Consider the following 17,344-nt stretch of genomic DNA (forward strand, 5'->3'; position numbering starts at 1 on the left):
TACCATTGGGGTTCTTGACCACAGTGAATGGGATAATAACGTTGTACCAATCACACTGGGTTAATAAGAGTTTCTCAACTACATGGGCATAAAAACCAAGAGAACAGATTCTTTGTACTGTGTGAAGAACAATCCACATCAAACACCCAGTACTGTTGCAGGACAGGTGCAAGTGTATTTCAGTACTATCAGAAGTTATCTTTGTAGCAGGGACTACAGTGAAAAATTGGATAAACAAATGCCACTCTGGGCAACACTTATGTCCACAGCAGTGAAATCTCATGTGTTATCACACATACCTAATTTTGGACAGAAATGTTTTTCTAAATAACCAAAATTTGCACAACAGTAGGTGTATGTAGTTGGTTTAGCAACTGTGCTCCCAAGAACTTTCACTGAACTATCTGTAAACAATACTAGAACACAAACATTTCTGTTCTAGTGTAAGTTGCTGGATGGTGTGAATGTGGAATATTACCAGTGTCCCAGAGCTAGGCCTGTCACAAGATATGAAACTGACTGAACATATTTGGTCCAATCTTCATTGTTTCCTCCAAAAGCATCTGAAACAACTAATTTCCAGAGATACCCTCATCCAAGTTCTTCACACAGAATAGGACAATCACACGTGCCCAGATTTAAGATCTTGTAAGTACAATGTAACTGTATTCCTACTTTAAATATTGCAATAGGTATACCTACTATTATGATACTAGTAATCATATGCCCTTTCTTTCACACTTGCTTATTCGAAAAATGGTGTTCTTTTAAAATTGAGATCTATTTACTTCAGTGGTGATGCCAAGGGGAGGCTTGGGGGGCTTGAGCCCCCCAAAAAATGAGCCAGTCCCCCCTTAGCCTCCAAATATCGTTACCTACATATATTCATAAAATATGGAAAACACAATTGTTGTTGTTACTTAACAATTAACATCAAAGAGACATAGATCTGTAGAACTCAACATCTTCATTAAGACGGAAGTATGTGTCATATGTCCCATAACAACGCACTGAAAGCACAGAAACTCGTGGCGTTGTATTGCCATTCTATCTTGAACTTTGACGAAGATTAGACAACCACGTTGATTTCAAGTTACAACAGATCATCATGGATTTTACTTGATAAACCAAAGGTTTCACAGGTATTTACCCATTAATTTCATTTATCTTTTATTGAAAAGTAAAACATAGCATGCATGTATAAGTGTATTGTGTATAGGTCAAAACTATGAAGCATTTAGCCAGTGTCGTGTCCTCTGTGAGATCATTTTGCATTATGTATCAGCCATCCACAATTGTACTGATGATTGTGGCATACACTTAAAATTATGACTTACAATCCAATTAATGTTATACTTATGATCAGATAATAACCTAACATGTTAACTGACCAAATAATATTTCTAAACAATTCTAGAATGAATTTTGAAATTGTCATTGGGCTGTCATCTCTGGTCTCTCAGAAATGAGAACTGAAGCAGCATGGAAAGACTTGGAAGAGTCTGCTGAGGATATATGTAAGAAAGTGGGAATACGCGACTGAGACGGTGCATCAAAGTGGACAGCGATCTGCCCCCAGACACCTGGACAAATTCATAATCACATCTAATACTGGCCAAAGAAATGAATCAACACCAGATACCAGAAGACACACCTTCTATGCCATCATAGACAGGATGCTCAACGAGCTGAATAGAAGATTCTCCTCTGTTGCCTGCAGTGTTCTGATGGGTGCAATTGCATTGAACCCCAAACACTCCACATTTCTGGACAAGCAAGCACTCTTAGGAATAGCAGCAAACTATGGTGTAGCAGAGGATGACCTCGCAGTGGAGGTCCACCAGTTGAACCAGCTAATTGCAGTTCAAAATAGCACACCTTTCTGAAATGTGCTTTGGTATTTACATTATCATAGTTTACCATCTATACTTCATATTGATGGCATTTTGGGAAGCCCCTCCACAGTTGACCTCAGCCCCTTCCCAACGAAAATATCCTGGCACCACCACTGATTTACTTATTAACAACCTGTGTGTATATCTTACAATAATTACTTATTAACAGCCTGTGTGTATATCTTACAATAATTACTTATTAACAGCCTGTGTGTATATCTTACAATAATTACTCCCTTGCTAGCATTGATAGAAAATAATCCATTCATAAACTATAAAAGTTTATTGAATGTGTATATATTGTGATATGCTTCTTTGCTGGAGATGCCAATGTTCTATACCCTCTATTGATGTAGCTTTATAAAGACCATTCTTTTGTTCCAATTTATCATCAGGATAATTTTAGTTCTGATGAAGCTATTGTTTCATCTGGGAAAAATTTCAGCCTGAAGTGTAAACATTAATTATTCTTCATATACACTTAAGCAATGGGTCTTTGTTGTGAAACATATTTATTATCTATTTTATACAAGTAATGGGTCTTTCTCAAGTACTTATAAAACATTTCTGGCTTAATCAATGATGTTATAAATTTGTGAATGATATTAACTTTGATAGCCATTATCAAGCAGGTGGCAAACTGCCTGTGTAGGGATGGTTTGGATTGTTCAAGAAAGTGATTTTTAAATATATTCTCAACAGGTCATTGAACTTTACAATACTATACAGTGTTACCTTTATAACGATACCTTTGTAATGACTGAGTCACAAGTTCTGGTGATGTGTTTCAATATTATAGTAAATAATTTTAATTTATTGTTCTTCTTTTATATTACATGATAACTGAGTGACCAAAACAGTGATGTTAACTAGTTTCACTAAAGTGACTTAGTTTCAAGTAAAGTATATGCTTTTATAAGTACTATTCACTAGTTGTAATCTTTTTTAAAAAATCATATTTCTAGTATAAACGATGTTATCATCACCCCTTGAAAATGGCTTTCTTAGATAATTATTTGGCATTTCTTTAAAGAGCTTATGTCCTGACAAAACAGGAATTACCAGCTGATAATAGATGAACAATAAATATTACAGTTGAAACCTCATTGTATTTAGAACTTGGTTATAAACATAGTATTTGTATGTTTGTTAAAATACTGTATTAAGAACAAGCAAATAAGTAAAGAAAAGCTTTTCACAACAGGAAGTGAATGTAGAAATGACTAATATCAAGATAGCAAAGATGGCATTTACATCATTACTATATAACAGCGCAGGCACTCAATGTAGTTGCATTAACAGAGAGAAATAGGATAAACCCGGCTGTGGCTGATTATAAATATTTATTGCTATATGTTACTTCCTGCTGGTATTATTATGCAGAGATAATGTACATGTAATATCCCTATCGTCTTGTTTGCATAGTTTTTAATGTGATATTAGTCAACCCTAGATTTACCTCCTTTTTTTGAAAAGCTTTTTCTTTACTTGTAAATTGTAGAAATAAGTGACTCCAAAAGTTAATTAACCATGCATTTATATACATTTAATCATTCTACTGTGTTGTAGCCTTTTAGGTATTCCAGGATGTAATCGGAGAACAGCAGATGTGCTCTCTAAGGGTTTTTCCAATTTGTTTGTTCTGGGAAAGGCAGATTTGTGGGATGCTTTAGAACACTATCCAGATGCCCAAGCTATATTGAAGAAGAAAGCCCAGTAAGAACTAATATATATTTTTATTTATAAAGCTTATAGTGTTATATTGTTAAAAAATATTTTAACATTTGTTAATAACATAAACCATATTATATCTATGGCTATTATAAAGTGTGAAGTAATTCATTCAAAAGTTTTCTTACAGGACATTAATTAAACAGAATGAAGACAGAGAGAAATCAGCTAGTGGCAGCAGGAAGAAGATAGAAGCAGAAACAATTATCAGGGATTCCTCTCTCACACCCACACCTCGTCTCTTGAAAACTGTTCTAGAGGTAAAACATCCAATACCTCGACTTAGTTATCTCTTTATATTACAGGTCTTAATAGTAGAGAGCAAACAACACAAATTGCTGTATACAATAACAAATGTTCAATACAGAAGACTAAGTTTATACCATATTTCATCCCACTCCAGGCTTGTATCATATGTTCATCTATTTTTACATTGGTTCTAAAATGAAAGTCCTTTTATGTTTCACATCTACTTTAAATGAAACAAAAACACAATATGTAAAACAAATACCTGTTTATGGTGAACAACAGTCGATTTTAATTGTTGAAATATAAAATTATGAAACAGAAAAATTACTCTCATAAACACCAAAAATACTGAACTGCTTTAGATAATGATGAATTCTGGTGGGCTTTAAATTAATGAATTACAAGTACAGGGTAACCCAAAACATTACTCGTTTACCAACAGCTTCATTCAACAGGAGTTGAAGTTTAAAGATGAACAACAGAATGATAGCAGCAACAACAAACAATTGAGATGTGTACAGCAATAAACATTTAATCATTTCATATTCCATCTTGAATAAGATATATTAAACATGATAAATTATTACGTACAACAATTTATAAATTTAAACATTTTATGAAATTAATTAAAATACAGAATAAAAGAATAAAGTGAATTAAAAAATAAAGAATACGATAATAAAACAATGTTGTCCAAGTGTTCAGAACAGACTAACTGTAGAAATTGCGTTATTATTTAAAGGTGGGAGTTCGTTTATATCGGATAAACCTTCTTTAATTAAAAGTAACTGAAGGCTGTAAATAGCATTTTTTTCTTTTTCTTTTCTATAACAAAACAAGAACCGAGGAATCTTAGCTACAGAAGTTATTTTTGGAAAGTTTCTCAGTCTTATATTTTTAGTCTTATCAGAAATTTTTATTGGAAGACACAAAAAGAAAACATAATCAATAACTTACTCCAGGTGTTACAGCATTTTACCTCTCTTCACTGTCACTTGAAATCGAGTATGACCAAAAGTCAAACTTTATAAATTGTGGTTTTGATACCACAGAAACAGGTCATATGATGTACAAGATTTCATTGGTGTGACAGAGGCACCATTTGTAGTCCAAAGATTCGCACACAGTCTTAACAGAATGAGGAGAAATATTTCCACGTAAGACATAAATCACAGAAAAGGACTTGCTGAGTTTTGATATGAGAATGATTGTATTCTGAACTTATTGTAAGTCCTTCACCTTTCTAATGTTGTAGTTTTTCTCTCCAGTGGAAAAAAAATAAAAAAATGACCATCACAAGAATGAGTGAAATATAAATTGACCATCACAAGAATGAGTGAAATACAAAAGTAATTTCTCATATGCTGTTTTCATTGTGCTTGTACTTAATATCAGTACAATTACTGACTCCTACTTTTCATTACCGATTCATTGTGGTTTTCAAATAAACTTTGATGAGCTCATCCACAGATGATACATTAAAATCTAGCTTTTTGAATGTTATGATAAACTGAAGCAAGAAAGATCCTATTAAACCATTTTTCCATACTTTCTCAAAACATAATAATAAAGAGTAACAATTTGATTTGTAAAATCTTTTACCATGGTTGCTTGTAACTTAACTTTAAGAGATACTGATAAGTTTCAAAGATAATAAGGAACAATTTGTAATGTCTTATGAATAAGTGAGGATACAGTTTTTATATTCTAGTGTGTACTGATATAATCACATTTTAATAAGCAGTCTATGGATATCAGGTGAGTTAAAGCTAATAATATTCAGAAGAAAAATTCTAAATCGATCTAAACATGATCATTTTAGAAATAAATTTATATTATTTATAATTTGTTGACAATATTTGCAGAAAGAGTTGGTAGCAATTGAAATTTGTATTTTGCTCTTAATTATTTTTATTATTATTAAAAAGTTGTTTATCTGGGTTTAGTAACCACGTACTCTGCGATGTGTCTTCTGAATAATACATTGGTCTCAGAGTACGTATTGCTTGCTTACTTATGTCAATTCCTGTTGTGCATCTATCCAGGTGGTTCCCCCAGATTCCATGTGTGCTCAGCTGTTCAGAAAGAAAGGGTCTTCTGCCCCAGTACTAACTGGAGAAAGAAGTCAAAATAATTTAGTCCCCTCTCCCCGGCTTCGGGCAAGCAGCGTGAGTGGAGCTGTCGTGGAAGGAGTTTGTTATTCATCCTTGAACACAAAACAGAATGAATTTCTTTACTTTGAAAAGCCATTATTATATCAAAAAGAAGATAAAGTATCTTCTGAGAACTTTCTGAACAAGACATCAGAAAATAGTGCAACTGAAGCAACTAAGGAAGTAGTACCAACACTTCCTCACAAATCACCTACTCCATCACAAGTGATGAAACACTTAGAAACTGAAGCAACTAAGGAAGTGGTACCAACACTTCCTCACAAATCACCTACTCCATCACAAGTGATGAAACACTTAGAAACTGAAGCAACTAAGGAAGTGGTACCAACACTTCCTCACAAATCACCTTCTCCATCACAAGTGATGAAACACTTAGAAACTGAAGCAACTAAGGAAGTGATACCAACACTTCCTCACAAATCACCTTCTCCATCACAAGTGATGAAAAACTTAGACACTGAAGAGAGAGTGATGTGTGAAAGACTGTGTTTCCATGAAAATCTAATAAAATCATCAGTTGTCTTATTGGATGAATTGCTTACAATGGGAGAATCACCTACGGTTCTGATTTAAACAATGAACTTCCTCACATACCAACAGGTCGGTTGGAGGCAAACTCACATCTGAAGACTGAAGAAAAATTGGTGAGGGAAGAGGTGTGTTCCCATGGTAACTTTATAACATCCTCAGTCACACCAGTAGATGAACCACCTAATAACAGATGTAGCAGTTCTAATGCCACATCAGTTTCTGAGCAGTACAACGTACAAGAGGATGATTTTTGTTTTTCTCCAAGTAGCTTAAGTACAAACAGCTTTCTAAGCTATAATAATCTAGGTTTTATTCCACTGGATATTTCTTTGAGTCAGAGTTCAAGTTTTTCAAGTGACGAAACTGAGTGTTAAGCTGTGTCAAAGTTCAGGAAAGGTAAAATTGTATTTGTTTGTTAGATATTTGTGCTAGTCAATAGATTCTATTATTAAAATGATCTTATCAGAAGTATGGAAGGTCACAATTTCTCAGGATGTGCACAAAAGCCCTTGTACATGAAATATTGTTAGGTAATTTACAAAAACTATGTTGAAAGTTCAAAACTTAACTATAGCCGGCTGTTACCATTTAAGTAGAAATCTCAATTTGAAAAAAAAGTAAAGTGTTACGGTAAGGGCATCATCCCCCCCCCCTCCAAAAGTCTGATTATTTACACTCAACTGCATTAGCATATAAAGAGTTAACATTGAGTAAAAATAACCCTATATATATATATATATATGAATCTATAAACTGTAAATAATAGAATAAAACAAAAAAGGAAAGAACAGTTTGATTACAGGCTCACTTAGCTGAAAACTACAGGCTCCTAAACTTCTATTAAAATAACTACCAAATTATTGTGGTCTAGTTAACTATCCTATGCATCTCCATATTCCTCTGTGGTAGTTAAAACACTGTATGCAGTTTAAATAGATAAATGCTTTTCAACATGTAGCGAAAAAAGCGCATTGAAAGAATATGGTCTGTTCATATAGGTAACTCCTGCTATTATTACCAAATACCAGTAATAATGGTAGTTCTGTATGATCTGATCTACCATAAATCAACTTGTTTTTAGGTATGTAGAGATGGAGATGTTAAAATTTCATAAACAACATTTTCCAACAGTAAGTGTGGTCTACGTTCATATTTACAATAAGGACTGTGTTTATTTGGTAATCTAGAACTAAGAATAAATTACTGTCTTAAGTGCATTAATATGTTCTACACTCAGTTAACTACAAAATATTTTTAATGAATAATGTCAAAAAATTAAGCACTGCTAACTGGCTGTTAGCATGTTATTTTTATCTAAAAAATACCATGAGATTTGCTCTGATGTGTTAAATATTGTTATTAGTTACTTTTAAGAATAGCACTAACTAGAATGCACTAAATGAATCATAAGTGAGTAATGTAACAATTCAGACACAGTACTATCCAGTTGTGATTTATGGAAATAAATGGAACATTAGTTGGAAAACACAAATGTGATAATGAGAAATGTTGCTGTTCTAAACTGAAAAGATAATTTTTATTAAATTTCTGATTACTAATGGCATACTAGTTCATGTTCAGCTTGTGTGAAGAAGTGTAATATATATGAAAGACATTGAACTTATTGGTGTTTGATTTGCTGGACTGGTACTAGTATGAAGAACTTTGCTTTTTTATTGTAGTTACACAGTTTCAACATTTTGAAAAATGTAACATTGAGAGCATATATATATATTTAATACATCCCATTGCTGATTAAGATAATCCAAAAATGACAATGTGAAACTGCTTTTTAAAGATTAGGAAGATATTGTCAACATATCTCATAAATTGGAGGTTTGTATAAAGCTAGATAGTTCTCTTAATTTAGCCAAACTGGAAACTAGATTTTATCATAGTTCCATTAATCTGATTATTAAACAAACTTAACTCTGTGGTAGAAAAGTAACATGTGACATATTTACTTGTTCGCTTTTATAAACAAGGTCACACGTTTTGTTAAGTGAAATGTGATGTCAAAACTTCCAGAAAAAAAACTGTCAAATGTAAAATCTTTCAGAAATAAAGCAAATTCAATATTATCCTTAACTGTGTAATAATTTGTTTTTTTAAATCTTTGAGAAAAGAAAATTTACTCTTTACCTTGTCATCGAACCTATTAAAAAAAAATAGTTACTCAACGTGGGTATAGATAAATGTTTTATAATCGATATGAAATATTTTCAATTATGTCTTACGAGTTTTATCATTTGCAAACATGGTATGTGGGTTGCAATTTTAAGGACCAAACAGTTAGGCAGCGAGTAAAGTGTATTGATCTTTACAATACTGTTTAAGTATTAGTTTTGTAAACATCTGTTTATCTGTTTGAAATACCAGGCTACAGTCTCACATGTCTGGTTTTGTTGTAAATCTGGCCATTGCAAACTCCTGTTTTGATATCTGTGGTCCCTCCTCGTTGTTACTTTTTCAAACATACTTTGATCACTCCAGATGTTTAACACTTTTATCATGTTTTAGAGTAAATATACATTTTTCTTTGTAAGTTCATGATTATGCAAAAACGCCAGAAAAATTTAAATCTTGTGACAGAATTGGGAAGTTAAAACTGAAAATGTGTGGGTATTTTATTATCAAATCATGAATTTCTAGCTACTGTGTTAAATTTATAACAAAACTTGTAGTCTGCTGTATATTCTACTGTGGTATTTAACCTTGTGAGAAATAAATTCAACATCTGATATTTTATGGACCTAAGAAATTCAATGAAAATAACATAAAACAGTAAGGCTACTGAATACTACAGCATGGAGGTTAGTGTCATAATTGTTGCAATAAAAAGAAAAACTAAAAAGTAGCTATGTATGCAGAGGTGTTTTGAACAAGTTTAAAAATGTGAAAAATTAACACATTCTGAAAAACATTAGTCCTAATATAGTGCTGAGTAAAGGGAAGAAATAGATTATTACAATAAATTTTTTATTTCATTTATTACATTTACTTTTCAAAGTTACTGTACACTACTGAGAGATAATTTTAACTGTACAACGAAATATCTTAATTCACTTTACTCTTGCTGCTTCTTCCTAACTTCTTGCTCCAACACGACTGGTTCACCAAGCAACCATGAAGTATTCTATTACAGAATTTTTTCATGTGGTAAAACAAAGATATTACATTAAACTTGAGAACCGCACATAAACTGTCAGCTAATTTAAGGATATTACATACTATTTGACAAGAGAAAGCTTTAAAAAAAAACAAGTAACCAAAATCAATAATGTCTATAATAGCAGCTTCTGGTAAATAAATGTTAAATTGTTTTCTACATTTGTATTCAATTTTGAAACTAAGAAATTATTGTTTTAATATAACCCTGAATTTGGAGTTGCAAAGTTAAAAACCAACAACTGCATGGCTAGATGGGTAAAAGCACTATGTAATGTTTTTGTGAATATTTGTAATAAAAAGTACCAATCAAACACCAAATAAGATTCTACTTTAGCTCTAACTGAACTACAGTAGAAAGCATACACAAGGTACAGAGTAGTTCATTGAATAAAGGCTTAACTACTGTTAGGCCTAACTGAAGTGGACTTGTAGATTTGTGTCTGCATTAGAATTTTTGTCTTACTTTGAAATAAAAAATTCTCATACACCAGCTTTAATACATGAGGGTTGTTTACTTCCTGTTAAATTAGTTACCTGGAAATATAACAGGTGACAGTTTAGGCCTATGATTCTGTATGTTAAAGTAATGTTGCAATAAAGATACTAATGCCACTTGAAATGTTTTGTGAATCTCCATTATAAAAGAACTACAGCCACTGAAATAGTTTCATTACAAGAAATATTTATCGATATATAAATAACACAAAATAACTTCATCTTTTAAAGAGAATATTAAAGGTAATGTTTTACCTGTTATTCTTTGCTGCATTTCATTCAAAACTACTTAATTATGAAAAGATAAATCAGAGGAAAGGCTGCTAGTCAACAACAACAACTCGTGGAATACTTTATTTGTGTAATGGAATTTAAATATCATTTTTGCAACAAACTGATGGCTCAAAAGTGCACAACATTTAATTTTTTCTCTTTTGCAGTAATGGGTCACAAACCTCCATTACGACAATATCTAGGACTACACCTACAATTTGAGATACTTTTTGGTTCTTATCTTGTGTTACTCATTTAGAAATAAATCTTAGGCTTACCAGTTTTCTTGCTCTGTCAGCTAATAAGTCAAATACAAAAGAGTTCAACTGCAAAACAACAAAATAAACATTAAGGTATAGTATTTGTTACATTGTATTCTTTTTCCAACAAAATTACCTCATAGATAAAGTAATATATAAGCATTGTAAGTTATATGTAAATGAAATTATTCTAAACAATTACCTTCATTAGTAAATATACCAATAACAGGTTCAGTAGATTTACTTTCCCTTTATTTTCTCTTTCAAAACTTCCCAGACAACAACCGAAAAAATCTAAAGTGAAGTTATTATATGTGATAGCCTATATAAATACTTGGATTATAAAACAGCCTTGAATTTGTAAACAATACACACTTCTATGTCATCTGCCTGCATCCTTCTCTTCTACCACTTATGCTTTGCACATAACAGAATACAATTTTCCTGCTGTGGCTGTTTTTACCGCTTACAGAAACCGATAATCTCTAATCGTAATTTTTAATGAACTAAGTTTCAGATGTTTATAAGCCTTAATAATTTACACAACTCTATATTTGCAAATAATTGGTAGTTCATTATACAGCAGTAGGCATTATTCAGTATATTCTAAACACATACAGTAATGTACTCTGTAAAGAGTGAAAACCAAAGCAAATTAGTTATTGAAGGAAAAATAAAAGCATCTATTTTACAAAACTAAGTCTTCACCACACTTTCCCCTTCCTCCTCCTTCCAAAAAATAAATAAATGGTAGGGCAGAAACAAAACTTACTGGTAACTGTGACGGCAAGGCCACCCCCTGAAATCTATACAAAATACCTTCTTCTGTTGCTAAAGGATGAGCCTAAAGTTAGATAAAGAAAGAAGATCCTTATCAAAGTGGAAATGAAGACAGCTAATATTTTCATCACAGTTCTGACACAATATATAGAACTCTTAATCACTTACAATTTGCAATTACAGGGTGAAACAAAACTAACTTAATTTGTTTTCTTCAAGAAATTTGTTATTTATGATGAAGTTTGAGTTCTTTTTTATTCTAGAATTTATTAAATTTAAATTTATTAAAACTAAATATTATAATTTTTGAGATTTTGTAAAAGGATTGGAAAACTTATGGACTTACAGCTGTTACTTGAATTTTCCCAAGTTGACTAGTATTTGAAATCATAGGACCCCCACTAATATCAATGTGGTCTTGTACTCGATACACTGTCACAGAGTTATTTACAGATGAACGTGAAGCTATTGTTGGAATCTGTTCAGTTTTATACCTAAAGTTATATCAAACATCAAAAAATTTATAATAGAATATTTTTAATAGGTACTACAACATAAAATAATCACCTGAGCTTAGTAATCAGTCATTCCAATAAAAGAACGGTTTTAAATATAAATAAATGTTAATGGTTAAGTTATATAAAAATTTATCCATTCGACATGTTTCTTTCACTAATTATTGCCAGTGGTTACATTCAATATTTAAAGCTACAGTAAACTTTACATGCAAAGAAGTCTCAAACATACCCAGCCATTTGGGAATGACACTTCAACCTCTATGTTGAAGGTTTACTGTGTAAATCAACAACACAAAAAAATGTCATTACAAACCTGTTGTCTTCAAACATCTTCAAGGCCACTGACTGGTCTACTTTAAGCCATTCAAATTTGAGGTTTTCTGCTCTCAGTTTCCTTATCATCAAAGACAATGTGTTTAGCTCATCCTGGGAAATACCAAACAAAAACAACTGCAATAAATAGACACTGTGCAACAAGGTGCAAAACTTTTAAATGATTCACACACACACACACAACCTAAAAGATTTATCCCCCTCACTGCTACTATTAGTCCTTTAATTAATATACTCATATTTAATACTTTGCTAGTTCAGCCAGAAATTACATATTCATTATATAAGAATCAATATATTTGGTTTTAGATAACTTAGTACTTTAGTAACTTTTACATTCTATTTTCTTAAAGGAAGACACAAAATACATTACTGTATTATACAGGGTGTTCAGAAAGTCACTGTGCAGTTTTGTCTGTTAATAAATATATAAGTGCACAGTGACTTTGCGAACACCCTGTAGTTCTTTGACAAATTATATGAAAACATTTAACAAAATTACCTTGTGTATGTATATACCTACACACACACACACATTTTTTCTGCATTTTAAAATATTTAATTTTTTATAAATAAAGTAAGGTTTAAAGTATTCAACTTGTTTATGAAACTGTTCTATTTTCTTGCTGTTATTATTTAGCCTTACCAACTATTTGTTGCACAAGTTTTAATGATACAAAACAATGTGTTATCTGACCTGCTTCGAACCCAGTTGCTAAGCTTCAAGTCTACATCGAGACAAAACTACCGAACGTCACTGCAGAAAAAAAAGAAAGAAGAAATTGTTCAAATTTTTTTGTTGGTCAAAACTGATGGTTTTTCATATAAAGCTTAAAACTGTATAAAATATTTCATGAAGATTGTTTGTTTGTTTTTTGAATTTCGTGCAAAGCTACATGAGGGCTATCTGCTTAGCAGATCCCTAATTTAGCAGTGTAAGACTAGAGGGAGAGACAGCTGGTCATCAACACCACTGCCAACTCTTGGGCTATTCTTTTAAAGGAATAGTGAGATTAACCATCACATTATAACACCACCATGACTGAAAGGGGAGCATGTTTGGTGTGACAGAGAGTTGAACCCCGAACCCTTGGATTATGAGTTGAGTGCCTCAACCACCTGGCCATGCCAGGCCTTCATGAAAGTAACTCTTCAATAAACACTACCTACTTTTATTGAAAGTTTTAAAACCTATTACATGTTTACTTGTGTCATTTTCAGAATCAACTATCAGTAATATAATTCCTTCTATTTTTATAAAACTATTCTCTCTGTGAAATGTATATATATATATATATAAAAACAATCCTGGGTCCAAATATGAGTTCTTTTCACAACTACTGGACTCATGATGTTTGCTGCAAAATGCTGTTAGTAAACTTTCAAAAAATAATCATAATAGCTTTGATTTTTAATTTTTAGCTTTAATGTATATAATTTATAACTTTGGTTACCAAAATGTAAATAATAAATTCAGTTAAATTTAAAAAAATGGGGTTCCACCTTAAACTTTAAAAAGAAAACTAAAATATTATAAGGTTTTAGTCACTATCAAACAAAATTAATTATTTTATTTTTGTCATTTTCAGATTACTGACAAATTGCAAGAAGATTTTAGTCTAATGAGATTTACACATCACACTGAAAAATAGTCATATGGTTATACACTTGATTTCACTTACAGATTATGTTCCTGTCAGCAAAATGAATGACAAATACTTCATAAACAGATTCAAGTAAAAAAATAAAATCTGGAATTAATCTATATCAACAGTATATAATATATGACCCGAAGCATAATGTATGCTAAGCAGCCTTTAAAGTACTACAAAAGTGGATTTTACTTGCAAGAGAAATAATTTTACTCACTCATGAATAAAGAATTATCCTGGACATGTAATGTGATAGATAACTCACAAAACTTAAAAATATGTATTTGTGAATAACTTAAACACCACTAGCCATGATAGATATTTTAATTAAGACCATTTTTCACTTTTATCCATAACAAAATTAATGAACTTTACCATTAGGTTTTGGCCAACTGTGAAGTTCAACATAAAAGTCATCTCTAAGTGCTTTTTCCAACACAAGTCCAAGTAAAAAACTACAGCTTCTCCAAAATGCCTAAATGAAAAAGAAATTGTAAAAAAATTATAACCTAATACTGTTCAATACAGGGCTTGAAACTAAAGAAATTACCTATAGATTTGTTGGTTACCAGAAGAAAAAATTATGGAACTGACTGACTTATTTCTTAATGGTACCTTATTCACTTGAAAAGGATCTTCAGTTTTGAAATGTAAAAAACGAAGAGTGCAATTTTCCTCTAAAGGTCTGTGCATGTCCCATAGCTTTCCATTCACCTCTGCCAGCACAGATTGTTGAGTCAGCATTTCACTGATATCTACAAGGAGCAATGGATTTCAATGATGCCAAAAACTACAATAGAAATATTTTGAAAAACACATTTGCATGAGAAAAATGTTTTCAGTAAAGTGAAATGAATCTGCTGCATATTTTAAAATAACATTGGAGAACAACAAAGTGCCTGTTGGTTCACTTAAGCCTGTTGGTTCACTTAGGCCTCCCCATTCACTAACTATTAGTTTAAAAAATTGCATCTCAAAGTCAGCCCTTACCATTCAAACATTTATCAATACTTTCTTTAAATTTACTGTTTTCACCATTTCTAAAGGCAACCCATTTCAAAGGTCATCTAACCTATTAGAAGAATAATAAAACGGTCTTAGCTGAAGATGACTCCTACCCTCCCAAAACATTTGAGTCACTTATTCATTCTGTTCTCACCATTAAATATGAAAAATAATAAATATTAATCAACCTAAACACATCAAATTTCCTCTGACTCTTATTTTTTCAAGAGAAAACAAATTCAGAGACTTGAACCTGTCCTCATTTTACATTCTTTCCATCCCAGGAATCATCCTAGTAATCCTTCTCTGAATCTCTTCCAATAATTCAGATATCTTTCCCAAGGTAAGAAGCCCAAGACTGAAAACAATATTCCAAATGTGATCTAACCAGTGACCTACACAATAAAATTATAACCTCTTTAGACTGTTCAATATTCTTGTCAATAAAATGTAAAATCCAATAGTACACTAGCAACAACACACTACTTGGAACAACCTGAGCATTTATCTTCTCCTTTTATCATACACTGTTAAGATTATTCTAACCAATGTTGATCATTAAAACTGTGATATCTCACATGTATAACTTTCCATTTACTATAAAAAACAATCAAATATCATTTATTCAACTCACCATGTAAAAACACATTTTTAAAATCAATGAACTCACTGCCATCAAAACCCAAGACTATAACATTAGGATTAAGTACTTCATGGCCAAGGAAAAGTAAAAAACAGCAAACAGTTCAGAAATAAAATCCAGTTTAAATTGTAAAATCAGGGTTGGGATAACTTCTTTTACATTTAAACAAGCCCTCTAAATTCGTCGCATCTGACTCACCCAGCAAACAGTGACCAAAAGAACATTAACGCCTTGACCGACGAAAAAGAAGGTTGACAACAACTGCACCTTAAACAATATTTCTCAACATGAACAAATTTTTTACATGCTCTAAACAATCGTTAACAAAGACATACACTGATTAGTCAGTTTAACTAAACAACCAAACTAAAACCCTCTGCTACTTAACAAAGAAATCACAGAACAGAACTCAAACAACACTCTTATAGAAGCCATTATTTCTTATCAACCCTTTTATGTGACATCTTTACAAGTGTTTTCTAAAAATCCAAATATATTAAATACTGCATCTATATAAACAGTGGCTTCCTAAAACAAAACATACAAGCGCACCTAAACAGAACATGTGAATACAGCCAAAAATAGAGGATCAAAATAAACACGGCAAACACTGAACAAAGTGATATTTTCAAAGTGAACGAAACATCAGAAAGCACAACCACAGATTTACATTAATGGAGCACTTCTCCAGATTTCTACGTCACCAAAGTTTCTAGGATTAACGTATGATTCTAAACGTACATGGACAAACCATGTAAATAATATACAAACTAAAATCTGGCGAAGAACGAACTATGCTAGAAGGTTAACTGGTAAATACAGTGGAGAAACACCTGAAAACATCCTCAAAATATACAAAACATACATAAGACATGTAACAGACTATGTAGCTCCAGCATGGATTAACGTAAGCAAAGAACAATTGAAAAATTACAAAATACACTAGTTACGACAGCATAAAGAGTACCTAAAACCACCTCTTCAAAGTTTATGCATAAATATTCAATCACACAAACAATAGCAGATAGCTTCCTACATAGTACAATAACATATTTTGATAAAAATTGGAGAACAAAAATGAACTATTATGCGAACTCGACAGGTACTGCATGTATGAGGAAGATAATCCTAAACGCCTCTTCCCGATTAATTTATATATTAGATCATTAAAATAAAATAATTGAAAAAATAAAGAAAAGAAATAAACAAATAAAAATACAATATATATATATAGAATAATAATAATTAAGTACCAAAATAAAAACAGGCCACCTATGAGCTAGACATTAGTGAAGGAACTGATGGTGCAAAATAGATGGACATTGCCCTGAAATGGGCCCGAGTAAATGTGGGTTACTCTGGCCCTCATGTAACAATTATTAACATACTAAGCCGTTCACACCAACAAGGAAAAGGAAGGAGGAAGAGGTCAAGTGCACCTGATCCTTCCTGGGCATACACACATATATACCCAAACAACGATATACATTGAGAGAGAGAAAGAGATCCCTGTTTTCGTTTTTCATTATTACGACAGCAAGGGTGAAAACGACCTGATCTATCTAGTTATTAATCTATCCAAAAGGAGTAAACGGTAGAGAAAATATTAGAATTGTTAGGCTCATGATCGTATG

The 17,344-nt window shown here is 31.9% G+C and overlaps 3 protein-coding genes across 3 annotated transcripts in view; 1 reads left to right on the forward strand and 2 right to left on the reverse strand.

Annotated features, from left to right (window-relative positions):
- LOC143236447 (cyclic nucleotide-gated channel beta-3-like) overlaps positions 1-6,622 on the forward strand; it is a 56,576-nt gene extending 49,954 nt beyond the window's left edge. The window contains exons 16-18 of the mRNA XM_076474705.1: positions 3,465-3,611; positions 3,757-3,886; positions 5,921-6,622. Of these exons, the coding sequence (XP_076330820.1) occupies positions 3,465-3,611; positions 3,757-3,886; positions 5,921-6,622 (979 nt within the window). The remainder of the gene's footprint in view (positions 1-3,464; positions 3,612-3,756; positions 3,887-5,920) is intronic.
- Positions 6,623-9,538: 2,916 nt separating this feature from the next.
- Positions 9,539-12,544, reverse strand: LOC143238070 (large ribosomal subunit protein mL39-like). The gene is made up of 5 exons (XM_076477999.1): positions 12,391-12,544; positions 11,906-12,053; positions 11,552-11,623; positions 10,798-10,845; positions 9,539-9,716 (listed from the first exon to the last, which is right to left on the reverse strand). Exons 1-5 carry the CDS (start codon positions 12,477-12,479, stop codon positions 9,648-9,650), a joined length of 426 nt encoding a protein of 141 aa, XP_076334114.1. The 5' UTR covers positions 12,480-12,544; the 3' UTR covers positions 9,539-9,647.
- A 1,864-nt stretch (positions 12,545-14,408) lies between these two features.
- LOC143238072 (large ribosomal subunit protein mL39-like) lies at positions 14,409-15,446 on the reverse strand. The gene is made up of 2 exons (XM_076478000.1): positions 14,678-15,446; positions 14,409-14,537 (listed from the first exon to the last, which is right to left on the reverse strand). Exons 1-2 carry the CDS (start codon positions 14,804-14,806, stop codon positions 14,424-14,426), a joined length of 243 nt encoding a protein of 80 aa, XP_076334115.1. The 5' UTR covers positions 14,807-15,446; the 3' UTR covers positions 14,409-14,423.
- Between the last annotated feature and the right edge of the window lie 1,898 nt (positions 15,447-17,344).

This window comes from Tachypleus tridentatus, chromosome 13 (genome assembly GCF_004210375.1).
Source record: "Tachypleus tridentatus isolate NWPU-2018 chromosome 13, ASM421037v1, whole genome shotgun sequence".
NCBI lineage: Eukaryota > Metazoa > Arthropoda > Merostomata > Xiphosura > Limulidae > Tachypleus > Tachypleus tridentatus.

What these genes read in the sequence shown, in the direction of transcription:
- LOC143238070 (XM_076477999.1), bottom strand. Translation starts at nt 12,479, where the DNA reads ATGATAAGGAAACTGAGAGCAGAAAACCTCAAATTTGAATGGCTTAAA. An exon ending in GGAAAATTCAAGTAACAGCT is followed by an intron (nt 11,624 to 11,905) that starts GTAAGTCCATAA and finishes ATCTAACTTTAG; the next exon opens with GCTCATCCTTTAGCAACAGA. An exon ending in CCTTGCCGTCACAGTTACCA is followed by an intron (nt 10,846 to 11,551) that starts GTAAGTTTTGTT and finishes GTTGTTTTGCAG; the next exon opens with TTGAACTCTTTTGTATTTGA.
- LOC143238072 (XM_076478000.1), bottom strand. Translation starts at nt 14,806, where the DNA reads ATGCTGACTCAACAATCTGTGCTGGCAGAGGTGAATGGAAAGCTATGG. An exon ending in ATCCTTTTCAAGTGAATAAG is followed by an intron (nt 14,538 to 14,677) that starts GTACCATTAAGA and finishes TTTTTCATTTAG; the next exon opens with GCATTTTGGAGAAGCTGTAG.